Source organism: Pleurodeles waltl, chromosome 8 (genome assembly GCF_031143425.1).
Source record: "Pleurodeles waltl isolate 20211129_DDA chromosome 8, aPleWal1.hap1.20221129, whole genome shotgun sequence".
Taxonomy (NCBI): Eukaryota; Metazoa; Chordata; class Amphibia; order Caudata; family Salamandridae; genus Pleurodeles; species Pleurodeles waltl.
Window position 1 is genome coordinate 1,511,459,838 of NC_090447.1, and position 16,075 is coordinate 1,511,475,912.

General features: G+C 45.1%; 1 protein-coding gene across 2 annotated transcripts in view; it reads right to left on the bottom strand.

The window, feature by feature from the left end:
- Positions 1 to 16,075, bottom strand: part of LOC138248844 (uncharacterized) — a 347,922-nt gene that overhangs the window by 135,543 nt on the left and 196,304 nt on the right. For both annotated transcript variants that reach the window (XM_069202796.1, XM_069202795.1), the window contains exon 7: positions 13,231 to 13,317. In XM_069202796.1, coding sequence (XP_069058897.1) covers positions 13,231 to 13,317 — 87 coding nt within the window. The remainder of the gene's footprint in view (positions 1 to 13,230; positions 13,318 to 16,075) is intronic.

Below are 16,075 nucleotides of genomic sequence, written 5' to 3' on the forward strand. Positions count from 1 at the left end.
AATACGCATCTTTGAGGTCTAAGGTTGTCATGTAGTCGTGTAGTTTCAGCAATGGTAACACTTCTTGTAGTGTGACCATGTGAAAGTGGTCTGATTTGATGTATGTGTTTAGTATTCTGAGGTCTAGGATTGGTCTTAGCGTTTTGTCCTTCTTTGGTATTAAGAAGTACAGTGAATAAACTCCTGTGTTTATTTGTGTGTTTGGTACTAACTCGATTGCATTCTTTTGCAATAGTGCTTGAACTTCTATCTCCAGGAGCTCTGAATGATGTCTTGATAAATTTTGTGCTCTTGGTGGTATGTTTGGAGGGAATTGTAAAAATTCTATGCAATAACCATGTTGGATAATTGCTAGAACCCAAGTGTCTGTAGTGATTTCCTCCCATGCTTTGTAATAATGACCTATTCTTCCCCCCACTGGTGTTGTGTGGAGGGGGTGAGTGACATGTGAGTCACTGCTTAGTTGTAGGGGTTTTGGGGCTTTGAAATTTTCCCCTATTCATAGGGAATTGCCCTCCTCTATATTGGCCCGAAAGCCTCCCCTGTACTGTCCCTGGTAACTGGACGGTGTTGCCTGTGAAGTGCTGGCTTGTGTGGCCTGACCCCGAAACCCCCCTCTAAAGGGTGTTTTGCGGAAGGTGCTGTAATTTCCTCTGCTCTGCGGGGAGTAGAGTGCGCCCATGGCTTTAGCAGTGTCCGTGTCTTTTTTAAGTTTCTCAATCGCCGTGTCCACTTCTGGACCGAACAGTTCTTTTTCGTTGAATGGCATATTGAGAACTGCCTGCTGATTCTCTGGTTTAAACCCAGACGTTCGTAGACATGCGTGCCTTCTGATGGTCACAGATGTATTAATTGTCCTTGCAGCTGTGTCTGCTGCGTCCATGCAGGAGCGTATCTGGTTGTTTGAAATGTTCTGTCCTTCCTCAACCACTTGCTTTGCCCTCTTTTGTAGGTCCTTGGGTAGATGTTCAATGAGGTGTTGCATCTCATCCCAATGGGCTCTGTCATAGCGCGCAAGTAGTGCCTGGGAGTTAGCGATGCGCCACTGGTTTGCAGCTTGTGCTGCGACTCTCTTTCCAGCTGCATCGAACTTGCAGCTTTCTTTATCTGGGGGTGGTGTGTCCCCAGATGTGTGGGAGTTGGCCCTTTTCCTAGCTGCTCCTACAACGACAGAATCTGGTGGCAGCTGTGTAGTGATGAAAACAGGGTCCGTAGGAGGCGCCTTATACTTTTTTTCCACCCTTGGTGTGATTGCCCTACTTTTGACCGGCTCCTTAAAGATTTCTTTTGCGTGCCGAAGCATACCAGGGAGCATAGGCAGGCTTTGGTAGGAACTGTGGGTGGAGGAGAGGGTGTTGAATAGAAAATCATCCTCGACTTGTTCTCACATTGTGAAATTGTGCTGCTCTAGCCACCACTTGAGAATACGCAGTGCTGTCTTCTGGTGGTGATGGCTTCGTAGGGTATGCCTCCGGACTGTTATCTGACACTGGGGCGTCGTATAAGTCCCATGCGTCCTGATCCTGGTCACCTTGGCTCATGGTGGTGTGAGCCGGGGAATGTGATGGAGTTTGTGCTGGTGAGACGTTAATTACGGGTGGTGGAGAGGGTGACGGAGTAACCTTTTTCACCATTTTTGTTTGTGGTGTTTGGTCAGTTTGGAACTCCAGTCTTCTCTTTCTCCTAATAGGGGGAAGGGTGCTTATTTTTCCTGTCCCCTGCTGTATAAAAATACGCTTCTGCGTATGGTCTACATCGGTTGATTGCAGCTCTTCCTCAAACCTATGCTTTCGCATTTGGGAGGTCAGTGATTGCTCCTCTGTATAAGAGCCTGAAACTGGTTCGGTTGCAGGTTGTTTTGGCACCGAAACCCTGTCTGCATCTTTTTTCGGCTCCGAGGTGACTTTTTTCTTTTTCGGGGCCGAAACTTCTCGGCGTCGATCTTCGTCGGTGCCGCTGTCTCGGCGTCGAGCCGTGTCTACACCGGTATCTCGGTGTCGATGCTTGTCTCCAGCACTTTCTCGGTCCCGAGAAGGCTGCGTGCCGGTGTCTCAACCGGAGTCGGGCGGTCTCGGCACTGTTTGGGCCTTTTTCGGTGCCGATGGTCGGTCACCGAATTTATGGGTCGAGCCATGGCCTGGTGGCAGTGGCGTCCCCTGGGCCTTGTCAATCTTTTTATGAGTGGTTTTCGACGTCTTACTCACGGTTCGTGTATCATCGAATTCCTCGGAGTCCGATTCGTGGATCGAAAAGGTTTCTTCCTCTTCTTGTTCCTCGAACTCTCGGTGGGCTGTCGGCGTGGACGCCATTTGAAGTCTTCTGGCTCGACGGTCTCGGAGTGTTTTTCGGGACCGGAACGCACGACAGGCCTCGCAAGTGTCTTCACTGTGCTCAGGTGAGAGGCACAGGTTACAGACCAAGTGTTGGTCTGTATAAGGGTATTTGTTGTGGCATTTGGGACAGAAACGGAACGGGGTCCGTTCCATCGGCGTTCTTCTACACGCGGTCGGGCCGACCAGGCCCCAAAGGGGGATCGAAAACTACCCCGAAGGGCACCGGAGCTTTTCGATCTTCGATGCGGTGTTGAGACTAACTACGCCGATCCCGAACGCAACAATACCGCCGAAAATCTTCCGAAATTTACTATCTTTCCGTTCCGAAACTCGGAGCGACAGGAACACGTCCGAACCCGATGGCGGGGAAAAACAATCGAAGATGGAGTCGACGCCCATGCGCAATGGAGACAAAAGGAGGAGTCACTCGGTCCCGTGACTCGAAAGACTTCTTTGAAGAAAAACAACTTGTAACACTCCGACCCAACACCAGATGGCGAGCTATGCAAAACATGCGTATCTACAGCGACAGATGCCATCGAACACAAGGTTTTGAGAACTGCTGCGGCCAGTGGCCAGAATATGGAGTGTGCTGTGTATGCTTTTCTCTGGGAGTATCGGCTCACCCCACATGCTACCACTAGCATGTCCCCAGCACGATGTGTATGAACCGGATGGTGGGAGACACCATTCCCTGTGTTGGAGAATCTTCCAAAATATGGGACCAAGCAGCACAGGGGCTGCATGGGCGCAGTAACCAAAACGATCGCATATCAAAGAAGAGGCGCACCAAGCGTCGTGACGTCCGTATTATTGAGCTGGTACTTGTGAAAAACCGACATCCAGGGAGCAAATTCAGACTGCCATTAGCGGTTGAACCATGGAGAGTGAGTGACGTAAAGGGAACAATGATCACTCCTTGAAAGGATGGTGAGACAGTAACAAGAAACTTATCATTCTTTAAACTATACCAGCAGCCAGACCCCGATCCAGAGAATGCACAGGACATCCAGTCCACAGATCCAACTGGCAATGATGTTGATGATGCTTGCGATTCGCGAGGTGAAGCTCGTGAACTATCACCCTTTTGTCTGACAGCTCAGCTGATGAACACCAGATGGCAAATTCACCTAACTCACCAAAGAATGGTGCTAGAAATGACCTCTACATTGGTGAAGATGAGCCGAAAGGTGAGGCAGTCGGCCAGTGACTTCGACTAAGCTAAAAGATTTAATGTGAACCTGAAGTCCTGTTTTTCTTTCAATGCTATGCTGAAATGTTTGGACTTGTACGGTCTACTTGTTTTCTATGCACACCTATGTTTATGTTTTATTTTCGTTTGTTGTTTTTCATTTGTTTGGGTAGAGGAGGAAGGTTATGTCAGGATGGGACATCCCATTATGCCATGTGAAGGAGGGGAATTTATTTGGAGTACCCTATCATGCGGGGGTCACATTGTATGAAGCATGATGTGGGGAGGGGACATAATAAAAGGACCAGGGGCCTGGACCTCATGGTCAGAAAGTGCTAGTAACCGGAGTCGCCTCCATTTACTTTCCTGCCGGCGTGTACTATCTAAGGCCTCATGAGCCCGACACAACAAAAGAATTGAGAATTCTCTGGAACCCTTATTTCTCTTGTATGTCTCACATGATATCTTTATGATAGGATTGTGGCTTCTTTTAAATCCACACCAGAAATGTGCACTTTCCCCATCTGGACTGTTGCTGCTCAAGGTCTTTCTTTTAGAAGATTTTTATTCTCAACTCGTTTTTAATTGCGGCCTCTATGGTCCTACCTGTAAGATATCTCTCCTCATGAAGACAAAGACTTGAGATATAATTTTTGGTCTCTCACGAAGCTGCAGTATCACCGGTCGTGCACAGATAACCCTCTTGAGTCGGACACAAGATATTTTTTTTTTAATACCAGGCTGCAGAACCTTAAATTGTTACAAGAGGTTCCAAAGTATCTACTGCTGCTTCCTCTGTCTGGAAATACCACACAACCCCCTGAAAGGCTCCCTTTTGTTCAAAGTTTTAGGGCACAAAAGTGAAAACTCAGCTGTGTTTTTGTTTTGAGTGTCAGACCAGAAAATGTGTGTGACCTCAGAACATTCATTTGCAAAGTCACTTTTGCTAGTCTAAAGATTTTTGCTTTTTTTTCTGTTGGCTGAATTAATGGATTATGGTGGTGATAGTCTTTCTCTGATCTCTATGCTCTATTCGAAGCGGGTGAAGACACCCTAATATTTATAGGTATTACCAGTACTTTTATTCTATACGCTGGCCAGCATGTGAACTGTTTATGTATAGCAGTAGTTTCCGACCGGTGGTCCAGGGACCCATGGGGGTCCACGAAGCCTCTTCAGGGGGTCCGCGACTGCTTAGAAAATGAAATAATATTAACAGATTAGGTCCCCAGCTTTCAGTAATGAATCAATGGGGAGGTCCCCAGATTCCAATAATGATTCAGTGATAAAATGAATAAGGAGATACAACCATTCACACGCAACCAAACATAACAGGCTTAAAGTATGTGCGTCAACAGGACACACCAGAGGGAAGTCTCACAGACTGGGTGAAAGAGGTAACAATGAGTCTCACTATAGATGCGGGGAGCAATGGAAGATTTTGTGTTTGTAAAGCACAACAGGGCTGAGAGCTGACCCCGCTCAGTTTCAGCAGCAACAGTGATGGAAGTTAAAGGTAGGGATGCACGTGCTTTAAGGAAGATCGGAGGCATGTTACCTCAACTGATCTCTCGGAGCTCACTCAGGTGGGGTACCAAGCAGCATCTGAGGAGCTGTGTGCACGAATTTTGGTTTGAGATTGTGATCGCCTGACTCCAAGACAGCCTGGAGCCTCGCAAAATGTTGCTGATCTTTTTAGACTTCAGGCAGCCATCTTCGAAAATTTGAAAAAATAAAAAAATAGAAGGGTGAAGATGAAGAAAGACTCAGAGCGGGGGCTTTCCCTCTGAAGGGCAAAAAAAAAAAAAAAAGGGAAGAAACAAAAGAGCAGCCACACAGAAGGGAGAAGGGAAGGATAAAGATGTGGATAGGGTGAAAGGTTAGTGAGGTCAATGTGATCCTTTGAGAAACAAATTGAAAACAAATTTGAGATGACATTCACTGAGTTGGTTTAGAGATCTTGGTAAATGCCATAAATCGTGAAAAATGATCAGCAAAAAGGTTTTAAAATATGTTTAAAGAATGTTCTGAAAGTTGTTTCTATAGAGGATCACACACAGCCTCTCACGCAATACGACTCTACCCACAGCACCACCAAGGATGATGCAAACCTGAGATAAAGGCGCAAAGCAGGAGACAAATCCAGGATCCCCCCTGACCAGCACAACAGGCTCAGCAAGAAGCCTTCAAGATGTGAATAACAATTTGAGGAACTATGCCATGGCTCACTGCCAAAAAGAAAGATTTCGTGCACAAAGGCGAAACTGTGTTCCTGGTCATTCATTCAATTCACTGATTCAGTCAAAGAAAGTAAATCCATTAAGCCATACAAAATGTCAATCATAACTAAATAACACTACAGTATAAATTAAAGAGAAAGGATACTCTCCTTGTAAATTAAAATGTAAAATTTAGCAAAATGCACTGAATAACAAATGCCGGATGGAGTTTTAGATGTATATTAATCCCTATTAAAGTGGATGGCGCTTTGCTTCAAATACTACTTAAATCTACTCCTGGCTTAAGCACGGTGTACACAACAAGAACCACCTATTAACAGGGGTTCAAATCTTATTGTGGAACCAATAAGTGATTCAAGATTTCTAAGCAATCACCTGGCATATAGTATGAAGCATTGTTATCCTTTATGTATACACTGAACACATTTTGACACTTCACTGGCAGAAAATCAGCAGTTTCATGTGGAGGAAAGAGACTCTTTTGATGGAGAATTACTATTTTCCTTCTAATAGCATTTATACATGGAAAAGAAAGATAAAATTTTGAGATTTAGACCAAAGAAAGAATAAACAGGGACGGAACCAAACCCTTCATCATGGATCCCATTTACTCCTGATGGCTCAGTGCACCTGGCGTAAAGCTGATTTACAACACTTTCAAGGAACTCAGGTTATTTTGATCATGACACCTCTATGTTTGGTTGTATTTTATAGGGGACGTAGTTTATGCACAAGCCGCTAAAGTTACACATGTTATTATCTCAGGCTCTACTTTAGCCCAACACGATGATCTAAGAATTCCAGGAAATCTTTTAGAAGTTGGTGGATGTGTGGCAACCAGCAATAAACAACAGGGTCACTACATCTACCCATGCTATTATCTAATGTTTACTTTAGCACCAGAAAGAAGCTTTCAGGATCTTAGAGGGTCTTTTAAACATTGGCTGGTGTAGGGCAACCACGAAAAAATGGCAGAAGCCCTGTCCGGCACCATGAGGTTTTCTTATCCCAGTAAGAGCTTCAACTGATGCGGCCTGTGGAAACTTTTTTTTAATAATCCCTTGCTTACCTCTAGTGTGTGTGTGTGTGTGTGTGTGTTTACAAAACAAACTATGATATGGACACATGAATTTATCCAGATTTTTGCAAGAACGGTGTTTTGTTTTCTCTATTCATCTCAAGGGTTTATAATTTGGTAAGATACATACTATTCACCAATAGTTCATATGAAATTATAAGAAAATTCTATCAACCGGAGGCTCAGATTATGCATTTCTTTCATTTTATTCGCCTCAGCAGCCCATAGAAAACAACCAGTATAACATTTAGCAAAAGACTACATATCCCATGAGTCTTTCTGAGTTCAACACAGCGGCCAGTAACAAAAGAGGGAGCCATTTCCAATCTTCCACCAAGGAAAAGCACTTCTTCTTCCTTCACTGCTCACCTGCCACTTAAGTGCTTTTCCTTCCTAAATGATTTAAATGTGATGATTAAAAGTAATTAGTAATAACGCTGTTCAGTGTTGTTTAATTAAAGATTTTACATTGTGGGTTTGTTGCGATGCTCATGCACAGTGTGTAATATCACTGGGCTCGAGCATCGCTAGGCAACGGGGTGGTTCAAATCGGGTATTTTAGGAGAAGGTTGATGGTGGAAGACACGCTCTAGATGTTCCTGTTGAAGACGCGTTGGACTCAGACATTGAAAGGAAAGTTAGAGATTGCTATGCCTGTAATTCATCCGACAAGACTCAGGTAACATTAAGACCACCTCTCCATCCTATTCCATGTCCGGATGGACCTTGGGAAAGGATAGGCATAGATATTGCAGGGCCGGTAATGCATGATGATAAGCAAAAGTATTTATTAGTGTTGGTTGACCATTTCTCAAAATGGCCAGAGGTTGAGATTGTTAATAGGGCTGATGTGGATTCAATTGTGCACTTCCTGGACAAGGTGTTTCTGAAAGAGGGCTTACCTAAATGTATAGTCAGCGACAATGGACCTCAATTTATTTCTCGTATTTTCAACGATTTTGTAGAGGGGAAAGGTATTGTACATAATACTACTGCTTTATATCATCCGGCAGGGAACGGTGCTGTGGAGAGATTCAATCGGGTGATCAAGGGTGTCATCCAAATGGCAAATTGTAACAATTTGGATTGGAGATGTGAATTAATGCGGAATTTATGGTCATATTGAACGACACCTTGTGTTTCTACAGGGTGTTCTCCCTTCGTGTTGATGAGAGGGAGAATCCCCACTGGAAAAGATAATGTGGGTTGGAGCTCTGGGGATAAGAAGGTTGATTGGACTCTTAATCAAGTTAAACACAACATTAAATGTTCCCAAGAGCAAAGCAAAATGTACTATGACACAAAACACAAACGTAAAGAACAAGTCATAAAAGTTGGTGATCTGGTGAGAGTTCAGAAACCAGGTTTCATAAAAAAAAGTAATAATCTTTTTTGCAATTCTGCATTATTGAGTGATGGTAAGGTTTGGCACATGTCACCATTGTCCATGTGTAGGAATGTTAATTCTGGGTTGGTTGGGAAGGAAGGAAAAGTTATCAGTCCAAAACGCAAGGAATGCAAATTTGACTGGTTAGATCATAGCTACTCAAAGTATGGCCCGAGGGCCTCATGCGGCCCCTATGACCTTTACATGCGGCCCCTTAGGCAACAGGAGCACTGGGCAGCTGTTTGCTCCACCCACTAACAATAAAAATATTAAATAGACACACAATCATTTAGTTCAAACTTAGTTGGTGTTAAAGAAATGAAGTAACCGGGGACTCCTGCAATTCCAGGTTTTCTGGTTTCCTATTGTATATTTCAGCCACTAGATGTATATTATTTGCTTCTTCTACACCTACCTTGCCACCAATCCCCCCAGCCACCCCACCCCACCCAACCGCCACTGCCCTGGCATCAATGCGGCCCCCAGGCAGACCACAGACCAAACTTTTTGGCCCCTGGGAAAATGTTTGCAAGTACCCATGGGGTAGATGATTGGAAGTATCCGCCTTCTGATGATCCTGGTTATAACTCAAACGTACAGCCTAATGTTCCTATTGTTAACAATAATATTTGTTTGCCTGCAAGGAAAACAAGCAGGTGTGGTCGTTTAGTCAGGACACCAAGCACATTTCAAGATTATGTCTGTTTTGCGTGAAGCTATGGATGTGAACTTATTATTCTTTGCTGGTAAAATTGTTCTTTTGTTGAAATTGTATTTATTCCTTTATTTGTTGTATTTTCTTTTTGTTAGGAGGAAGATGTGTTGCGATGCTCGCGCACAGTGTGTGATATCACTGGGCTCGAGCGTCGCTAGGCAACGGGGTGGTTCAAATCGGGTATTTGAGAAGACGGTTGATGGTGGAAGACGCGCTCTATATGTTCCTGTTGAAGACGCGCTTTATATGTTCCTGTTGTCGGGGTCGTACACGTTACGAATAAAAGCTTGTCAACTCTTGATTGTCGTAACGTTATTCTTAACAGGGTTGTTTCCCTAATAATCACACTCTTCCACAGAAGATTTAAAAAACAAAACAAAAAAAAACTGTAAACTTTGTACTTGTATAGCGCACTTTTACCCTGTGAGTCGGGCATCTTGGCGCTGTACGCATACCGCTGTGGAACCCTACCTGGCTTTCCTTGTGAAGTGCCCACTCCTGGGCCCCCCCAAGGTGAAGCCAGGCATCCCAGCGCTGTTGGGGCCGTTGTGGAGATTAAGCAAGCTATTGCCCAGAGTTACAGAGTGGGACCCATGATTAGATTGGCACTGAGGCGAGAGTTATCAGGTCTGAGGAAATTGAGCCCAAGACCCGCCGAGGCGGGAATTGAACCCTGGTCCCGGGCCAGACTTCTGCATCAGGGTCTGCCGCTCTAACCATTGAGCCACACTTCTCCTCACATCTATTGTTGGGGGCGTATGGTTAACCCCACGACCCCTGGGGGGAGAGCTGCATGCCCATAACCAGGATGCAGGGGAGGAAGCAGCTGCAGGCCCGCTGTAGACGAAATAAACAAAACCAGGACCGTGGTGTGGTATCAGCACCACCACGGGGCGTGTGGTGATCATTCAGCATCAGTAGACGACGCAGGGTGCTCGCTTAGGTCGGGGTGCTGTCACCTCAGCACGCCTTGTCTCCTCCTTCCGTTAGGCCGCGAAGGGAAGACCATTATCTCAACGAATGCACATGGCGAATCCCCAGCAAATCTAGCCTTTTGCAGCTCCAGCTCAAGTGGTTGCGACTGAGGAACTTATCTCACCTGAAGCCTGTGATCGTTAGAGGGCTTTCTTCCACTGCAGCCCTCCTTCAATCAATAAACACTAGTACCGGTAACAGACATTCCTATGAACAAGCATTCTTAACTGCAAGCTGTGTTGTCTTCTTTAGAAAGGCTTCTTATATGTCCAAGGCCACTATAATATATTGATAGCACATGAACTACAGCGGCAGGTAGAAACAATAACTACATAGAGTCATCGGAGAAAGAGCAGATGCTTATCCCCATCCTTGAGGAGCTGGTGGACACTATAGATGCCTCTCTACAGAAAGCAATTTCTTCAGCCTTGGAGCCCATGAGTAGGCGAACCTTAGAACTAACAACCAGACATAGAATTTTAACCCCTGGCAGGGAAGAACGGGGGTCCTCGCCCCCAGGTGACACTTGGGGCACCCTTAGGGGAAAAAGTTCTTACAAACCCACAACCAAGGCTAGGGCTCGTTCGTCACCTTCCCACGCATTTGAAAGATCGCACAAAACCTTCTTGAAAAGGCGCTTAGACCTTAATACTCATGATGTGGAGCCCCACCCTGCGAATACTCCCAATGATGATACCTCCTTCCCACAGGAAGTGGATGCAGATGCCGGGGACGATTCCGATATTCTGGAAGGGGATTCTGCTGAACAATCTGATCCCAGCAGACCGTAAAGGCTAGACGGCGACTTCAATGCCCTACGGTGAATGAGAAGAGTGATGATACCCCTCAAGATTCAGAGGGACCTCCGGACAGGTTAGATCCAGAGGATATAAACCACCCCTGCTCTGTGGACTGGGTCCCAACAGTTAGTGTAGCAAGAGATGTCGGCAACCGCATTCATAAACCTATGAACAAAGAGGGCTTGGGAAGACAGAGTAAAATGTCCTAGACCCTGGTTGGCTGGGAAAGGAGCCTGTACCCCTGAGATCGACAATAAAATGGATATCTTTATTACTAAATTCATCAAAGTTCTGTCAGGGCAAATTACCTTGATATCTTGGGTTCCCTCACATAAATTCTGGATATGACCGAAGAGGCCTTTGAGACTGGCAATCTGATTGACCCTGTTATTCTCAGTGCCTGAGCTCAGTGAGTGCTCTGTTTCCTGGTAACACAAACTGTGTTATCTACCGAATGCAGAAGATCGTTACAGATAAAATCTGAACCCAACCTGGGAGAACTAGCCCCCATGGAGGCAGGACCAGTGGCAGAAGGGAGTCTCTTTGGAGATCCTTTTATTAAAGAGCTCACAAAATTTGGGACCACTTTTCCTCCCTCGATAAAGTGCAACAGTCCATGAGCAGAGTATGCGGCAAAAGGTTTTTGGAGGAGGTGGAAGAGGTAGGGGCACTCATACGGCCGTGCCTACAATTCAACCCCCCACAAACGCTAAATGAGACACTCCATGCAGTGGCAGGAACAAAAGACGTTTGGTGGGGTTTCTTCCTCTCCTGTGGTAATGGCAGGAGTCTTCCAGGGAGCCAGCAAAATTCCAGGTGGTACTAACAGTAAGCAATACCCTCTTTATTCTACGAGAGACGGGGGTGGAGGCAGGTCATGATGGTTTGCCCAGGTCACAGAAGATGTGTGGGTACTTCAACCATTGGGGTTTTCATATAGAACACAGAAGGGACACCTCACCAAATATTCCATCCCTGGGCCCTAGTATTTCTGCAGGATGGATTGCTATATGCTTTTCTAGCAAAAGGAACAATAGTGCCTTCTTTTCTCCACCCTAGGGTTTCCTCAGCAACATTTTTCTCATGAAGAAAAAGGACACATGGTATCGTCCTGTGATCACTTTGAAAGACTTCAACAAGTGGGTGGCAATGTCACTTCAAAATGGAGGCTCAGGGATATCCTTCTCCAAAATTACTGGCTGGTGAGGCTAGACATGAAAGACACTTACTTCACCATTCCATTACGGCACCCCACAGATGTTTCTTGCAATTCGAATGAAAAGGACAAGTCTTCAAGTTTGTCTGTTTTCCGTTCAGTCTTTCATTTGCACTGTGGTGATTCACCAAGGTGCTTTGGGTCATGGAATGCTTGTGTGCCTGGGACATCAGACTTATTGTCTACCTTGATGACATTCTTTTAATGCACCAACATCGGAACACCTTACTGTCTCAGATTCAATTGGCAATGTCCCTCTTCCTGTAAGAGTCAGAGTACACACCCATCCAGAAATTGGTCTTTTCGGGGTGCAAAATAGACACCATTCACCACAGACTGCCTCAAAACGATGCTCCCTGTACGCAGGCAGTTATGCAAAATGCTACCGAAAGAGAGGATCTCTCTCGGGCATCTGGCCTGGTTTGTAGGGCTTTTATCATCTTCTATCCAGGCCACACCTTCCTGGGCCACCTTCCTGGGTCCATTGCACTACAGAGCTCTTCAGTGCCTGAAAGCGATGCAGCTCAGGAGGGGTTTGACGTATGCTCAGGAAGTGAACCTCTCTCAGGAGACTCGGATGGAGATCCGATGGTGGCTCAACCACATGCAGGGCTGGAATGGTAAAGACATAGTTTGCATGACCCAAGATCTTATTATTGAGTTAGATGCAAGTCGACAGCGGTGGGGAAGTCACTGTGAGGCAATTACCATAGGAGGTCCACGGTCAGGAAACAAAGAAATGCTACACATCAACTGTTTGGAATTTCTAGGGTGATCCTTTGCAGTAAAGAGCTTGGGAGCAAACATGTCTCATGTTCCATTGTTCTGAAGATGGACAACGTATTGACGGTCGACCACACAAATTGCCTAGGCAGCACAAGATCCAAGGCATTAGCAGACTTAGACAGAGACTTGTGGAACCACGGTCTCAAACACAAAATATCAGTGATCTGCCCAGTACATACCGGGTCAAGTGAACCAGACAGCAGACTGGCATTCCAGACAACTTGAACTCAGTGCGTGTAATTTGGACTACACTCTGTTTTAGAAGATAATGCTCAAATGCTGTATAAATTCCCCACTCCCAGAGACAGAGTTTCACTTGTGCAGTAGGCACAGAGGCACCAGGACCCACTGCTGCCGAATTATAGATGGCTATACTACTCAAAAACGGATGGGAGCAGTTTCTATTTTAGCAATAGGCTCATGGTTAAAAGGAAGATGGGTTTTATTTTGGTGGTGAACAGAAGTGAAGTGGTAGAATAATGGTCTCTATTGGAAATGAACATCTTACCAGTCATCTGTTGTTCCTGAGCATCATTGCCACGTCGACTGAGCCATTGGAATGGGCTTATACCAGATTTCCAGGATTTAAAAAATCCTATATAAAAATCATAAAAAATAATGAGGATACAAACTCTGAAACTCAAATTATCAAATACATAACAAAGAAAAAAGATTAAAAGTATAGCCAAAATCACAGAAGAAAGAGCCTAATAAAGACAGATCCAATACCAAGACCAGAAGTAAACATTTCCCCAAAAATAGGAACCGGATGTATGTGCAGAATAGGAAAAAACAGGAAGTAACAAAAACAAACTTAAGGATAAGGTATTTAGGGTGTTGCATTCTTTTTTCACCAGAAATCTAAGTAGGAAGAGGAACAAGAAGAAAGATAGAAAAGAAGTGAAAAAACAGGAAAAAAGAAAATGGAAGAGGATGGGAGAGTGGGGAAAGGCTAAAGAGTAAGTCGGAGAGTAGAGATGAAACTGAGTGTGAGTGGGTATCCCACCAAACACAACAAGCATTTGTTGAGCCTTGAGATATAGTTTTAATGCAAGAAGGCACATAAACTGCATTTGTGCATGCCTCTGTCTGCACACTTTAGCACATTGAAGCGGATACTAGAGGTCACTCTTGAGCCAGGCTCAAGTGCTTGAAAGCCCAGTACCACCCCCATTCATAGACATTATTCCAGTCAGGCCCCATTCCCCCGAATCCCCCAACTCGCCCAGGATACCAAATAATTATAAACCGAGCTGAACCTCTTGAAGGTCTTGGTTCGATGGAAGTGGAAGCAAACAAATAGCAAAAAATAGCACAAAATGCCAAAAAAAACTCAAATGGGTTTTTAGTTTTGGGAATGACAATTCATGAAAAGTGTACTATGTCAACAAATAAAATTGCATATCTAATTTGGTCTAAAGATATTTAGCTTTTTTTCTGTTGCTGCATAAATATGGATTACAAGGGTGAAGTCCACATTGAGCCCCAAGGAGGTGGTACGGAAGAGGTGGCCTGTTTCCTTCGGCGGAGTCTCAGAAGCTGCTCATATGCATCGAATGCTGTGGGACACATTCTCAGAATGTTCTCTCTTTGGGCCTGCAGTGAACTTCGTCACTAAAGCATTTATATCCGGTCACATGGGGGGGAGAATGATGTTAAGAGGGGCAGAGGGTAGGCAGCCACCCAATTTCTAGGATTGGAAGAGAGTCCTAAAACAGCATCAAGAGCATCAGTGTTAAAAAAAGAAGGGTAACAGTGGAAGGGGAGAGGGAACTCAGAGAGAAGCCACTCCCTCTGAAGAGCAAACAACAAAAAAGGAAACCAGAGAATAAGTACCATTAAGGGAAGGGAAGCAAGGGTTTAAAGTCAAGGTCGACCAGGATAATGTGATCCTTTCAAGAAAAACTGAAAACAAAATTTGGCAAGGTTTTCCCTAAAGTTGTTTCAAGAACTTGGTCAATGCAATTAGCTACAAAAATGTATGAGTAAATAGGGTTTCAAAGAATGGGTTAAAACAACTTTCTAGAAGTTTTTTTTTCTCAAAGATCTCATAAGCTCTCATTAAATGAGACACTACCTGCCCGATACCAGCCCACCCAGCTGATGGTTCGACCTATTCTTTGCTTCTTCTTGTGTACCCTGTGAGGTGATGGGTGGAACCTGGACTATGTGCAATGGGGTGCAACTGGACTCACTGTCATCACTATGTTTGTCATTTTTGCTTGTGTCTGGATGAAGGATGTCCAAGACCTTCTCCTCCCACGATGTGAACTCTGGGGGAGGAGGTGGGGACCCACCACCAGTTTTGTTGATGGCAATCTGGTGTTGTGATGCTATGGAGAGCACCTTCCCCCGTAGGTTGTTCCACCTCTTCCTGATGTCCTCACTTGTGCGTGGATGGTTGTCCACTGAGTTGACCCTGCTGACGATCCTCCACCTTAACCCCATTTTCCTGGCTATGGATGTTTGCTGGACCTGTGGTCCTCACAGTTGTGGCTCTACACTGACAATTTCATCGACCATGACCCTCAACTCTTCATCTGTGAACCATGGGTGTTTTTGATGGGACATGGTGGTTGTGTAGTGGTTTGGGGGATGGGGAGGGTGTTGTGGGCAAGGGTGGAGTGTTTGGTGCTTGATGGGGTGTGTGGGGTTCTTAGTTGTGTGAGCTGGTTGGTTGTGATGTTTGTGTGCAGTAGTGATGTGTGTGTAGTGTTGATGGTGCAGCTGTGTGCTGAGTGTGAAGTGTATATGTGCCTATGGTGTAGGAGTGCTAAGTAATAGGTTTGTGGGTCCTCACTGTGTCTGTCTGCAGTTTTTGTCACAAACGATTGTGGTTTGTGTGTGGGGGGGTTGTTTTATAATGGTGTGTGTAGGTACATGTGATGTGTGTATGTGTATCAGGTGTGGTGTATTCAAACTGTCCAATTGTATGAGGCTGGCCTGGCTTATATTGGGTAACTGATGGTACTTACACCGTGCGTCAGGCCCAGTTATCCCTTATTAGTAGAATGGAGGTGTTCTAGCAGCTTAGGCTGATAGAGGTAGCTATAGCAAAGCAGCTTAGGCTCAACTAGGAGATATGCAAAGCTCCTACTATACCACTTATATCATATAGCACTATATCATAAGAAAACACAATACTCAAGAGTTACTAAAAATAAAGCTCGTGAACCATCTTCCCTTTTGTCCGACAGTCCAGCTGATCAGCACCAGATCGTAAATTCACCAAAGAATGGTGCGAGAAATTACCTCGACATTGGCAAAGATGAGCCGAAAGAAGGTGAGGCAGCTTCACACAGACAAGGCATGGGGAGGTATGATCTGCGACTTCTGCCAGTGACTTCTACAAA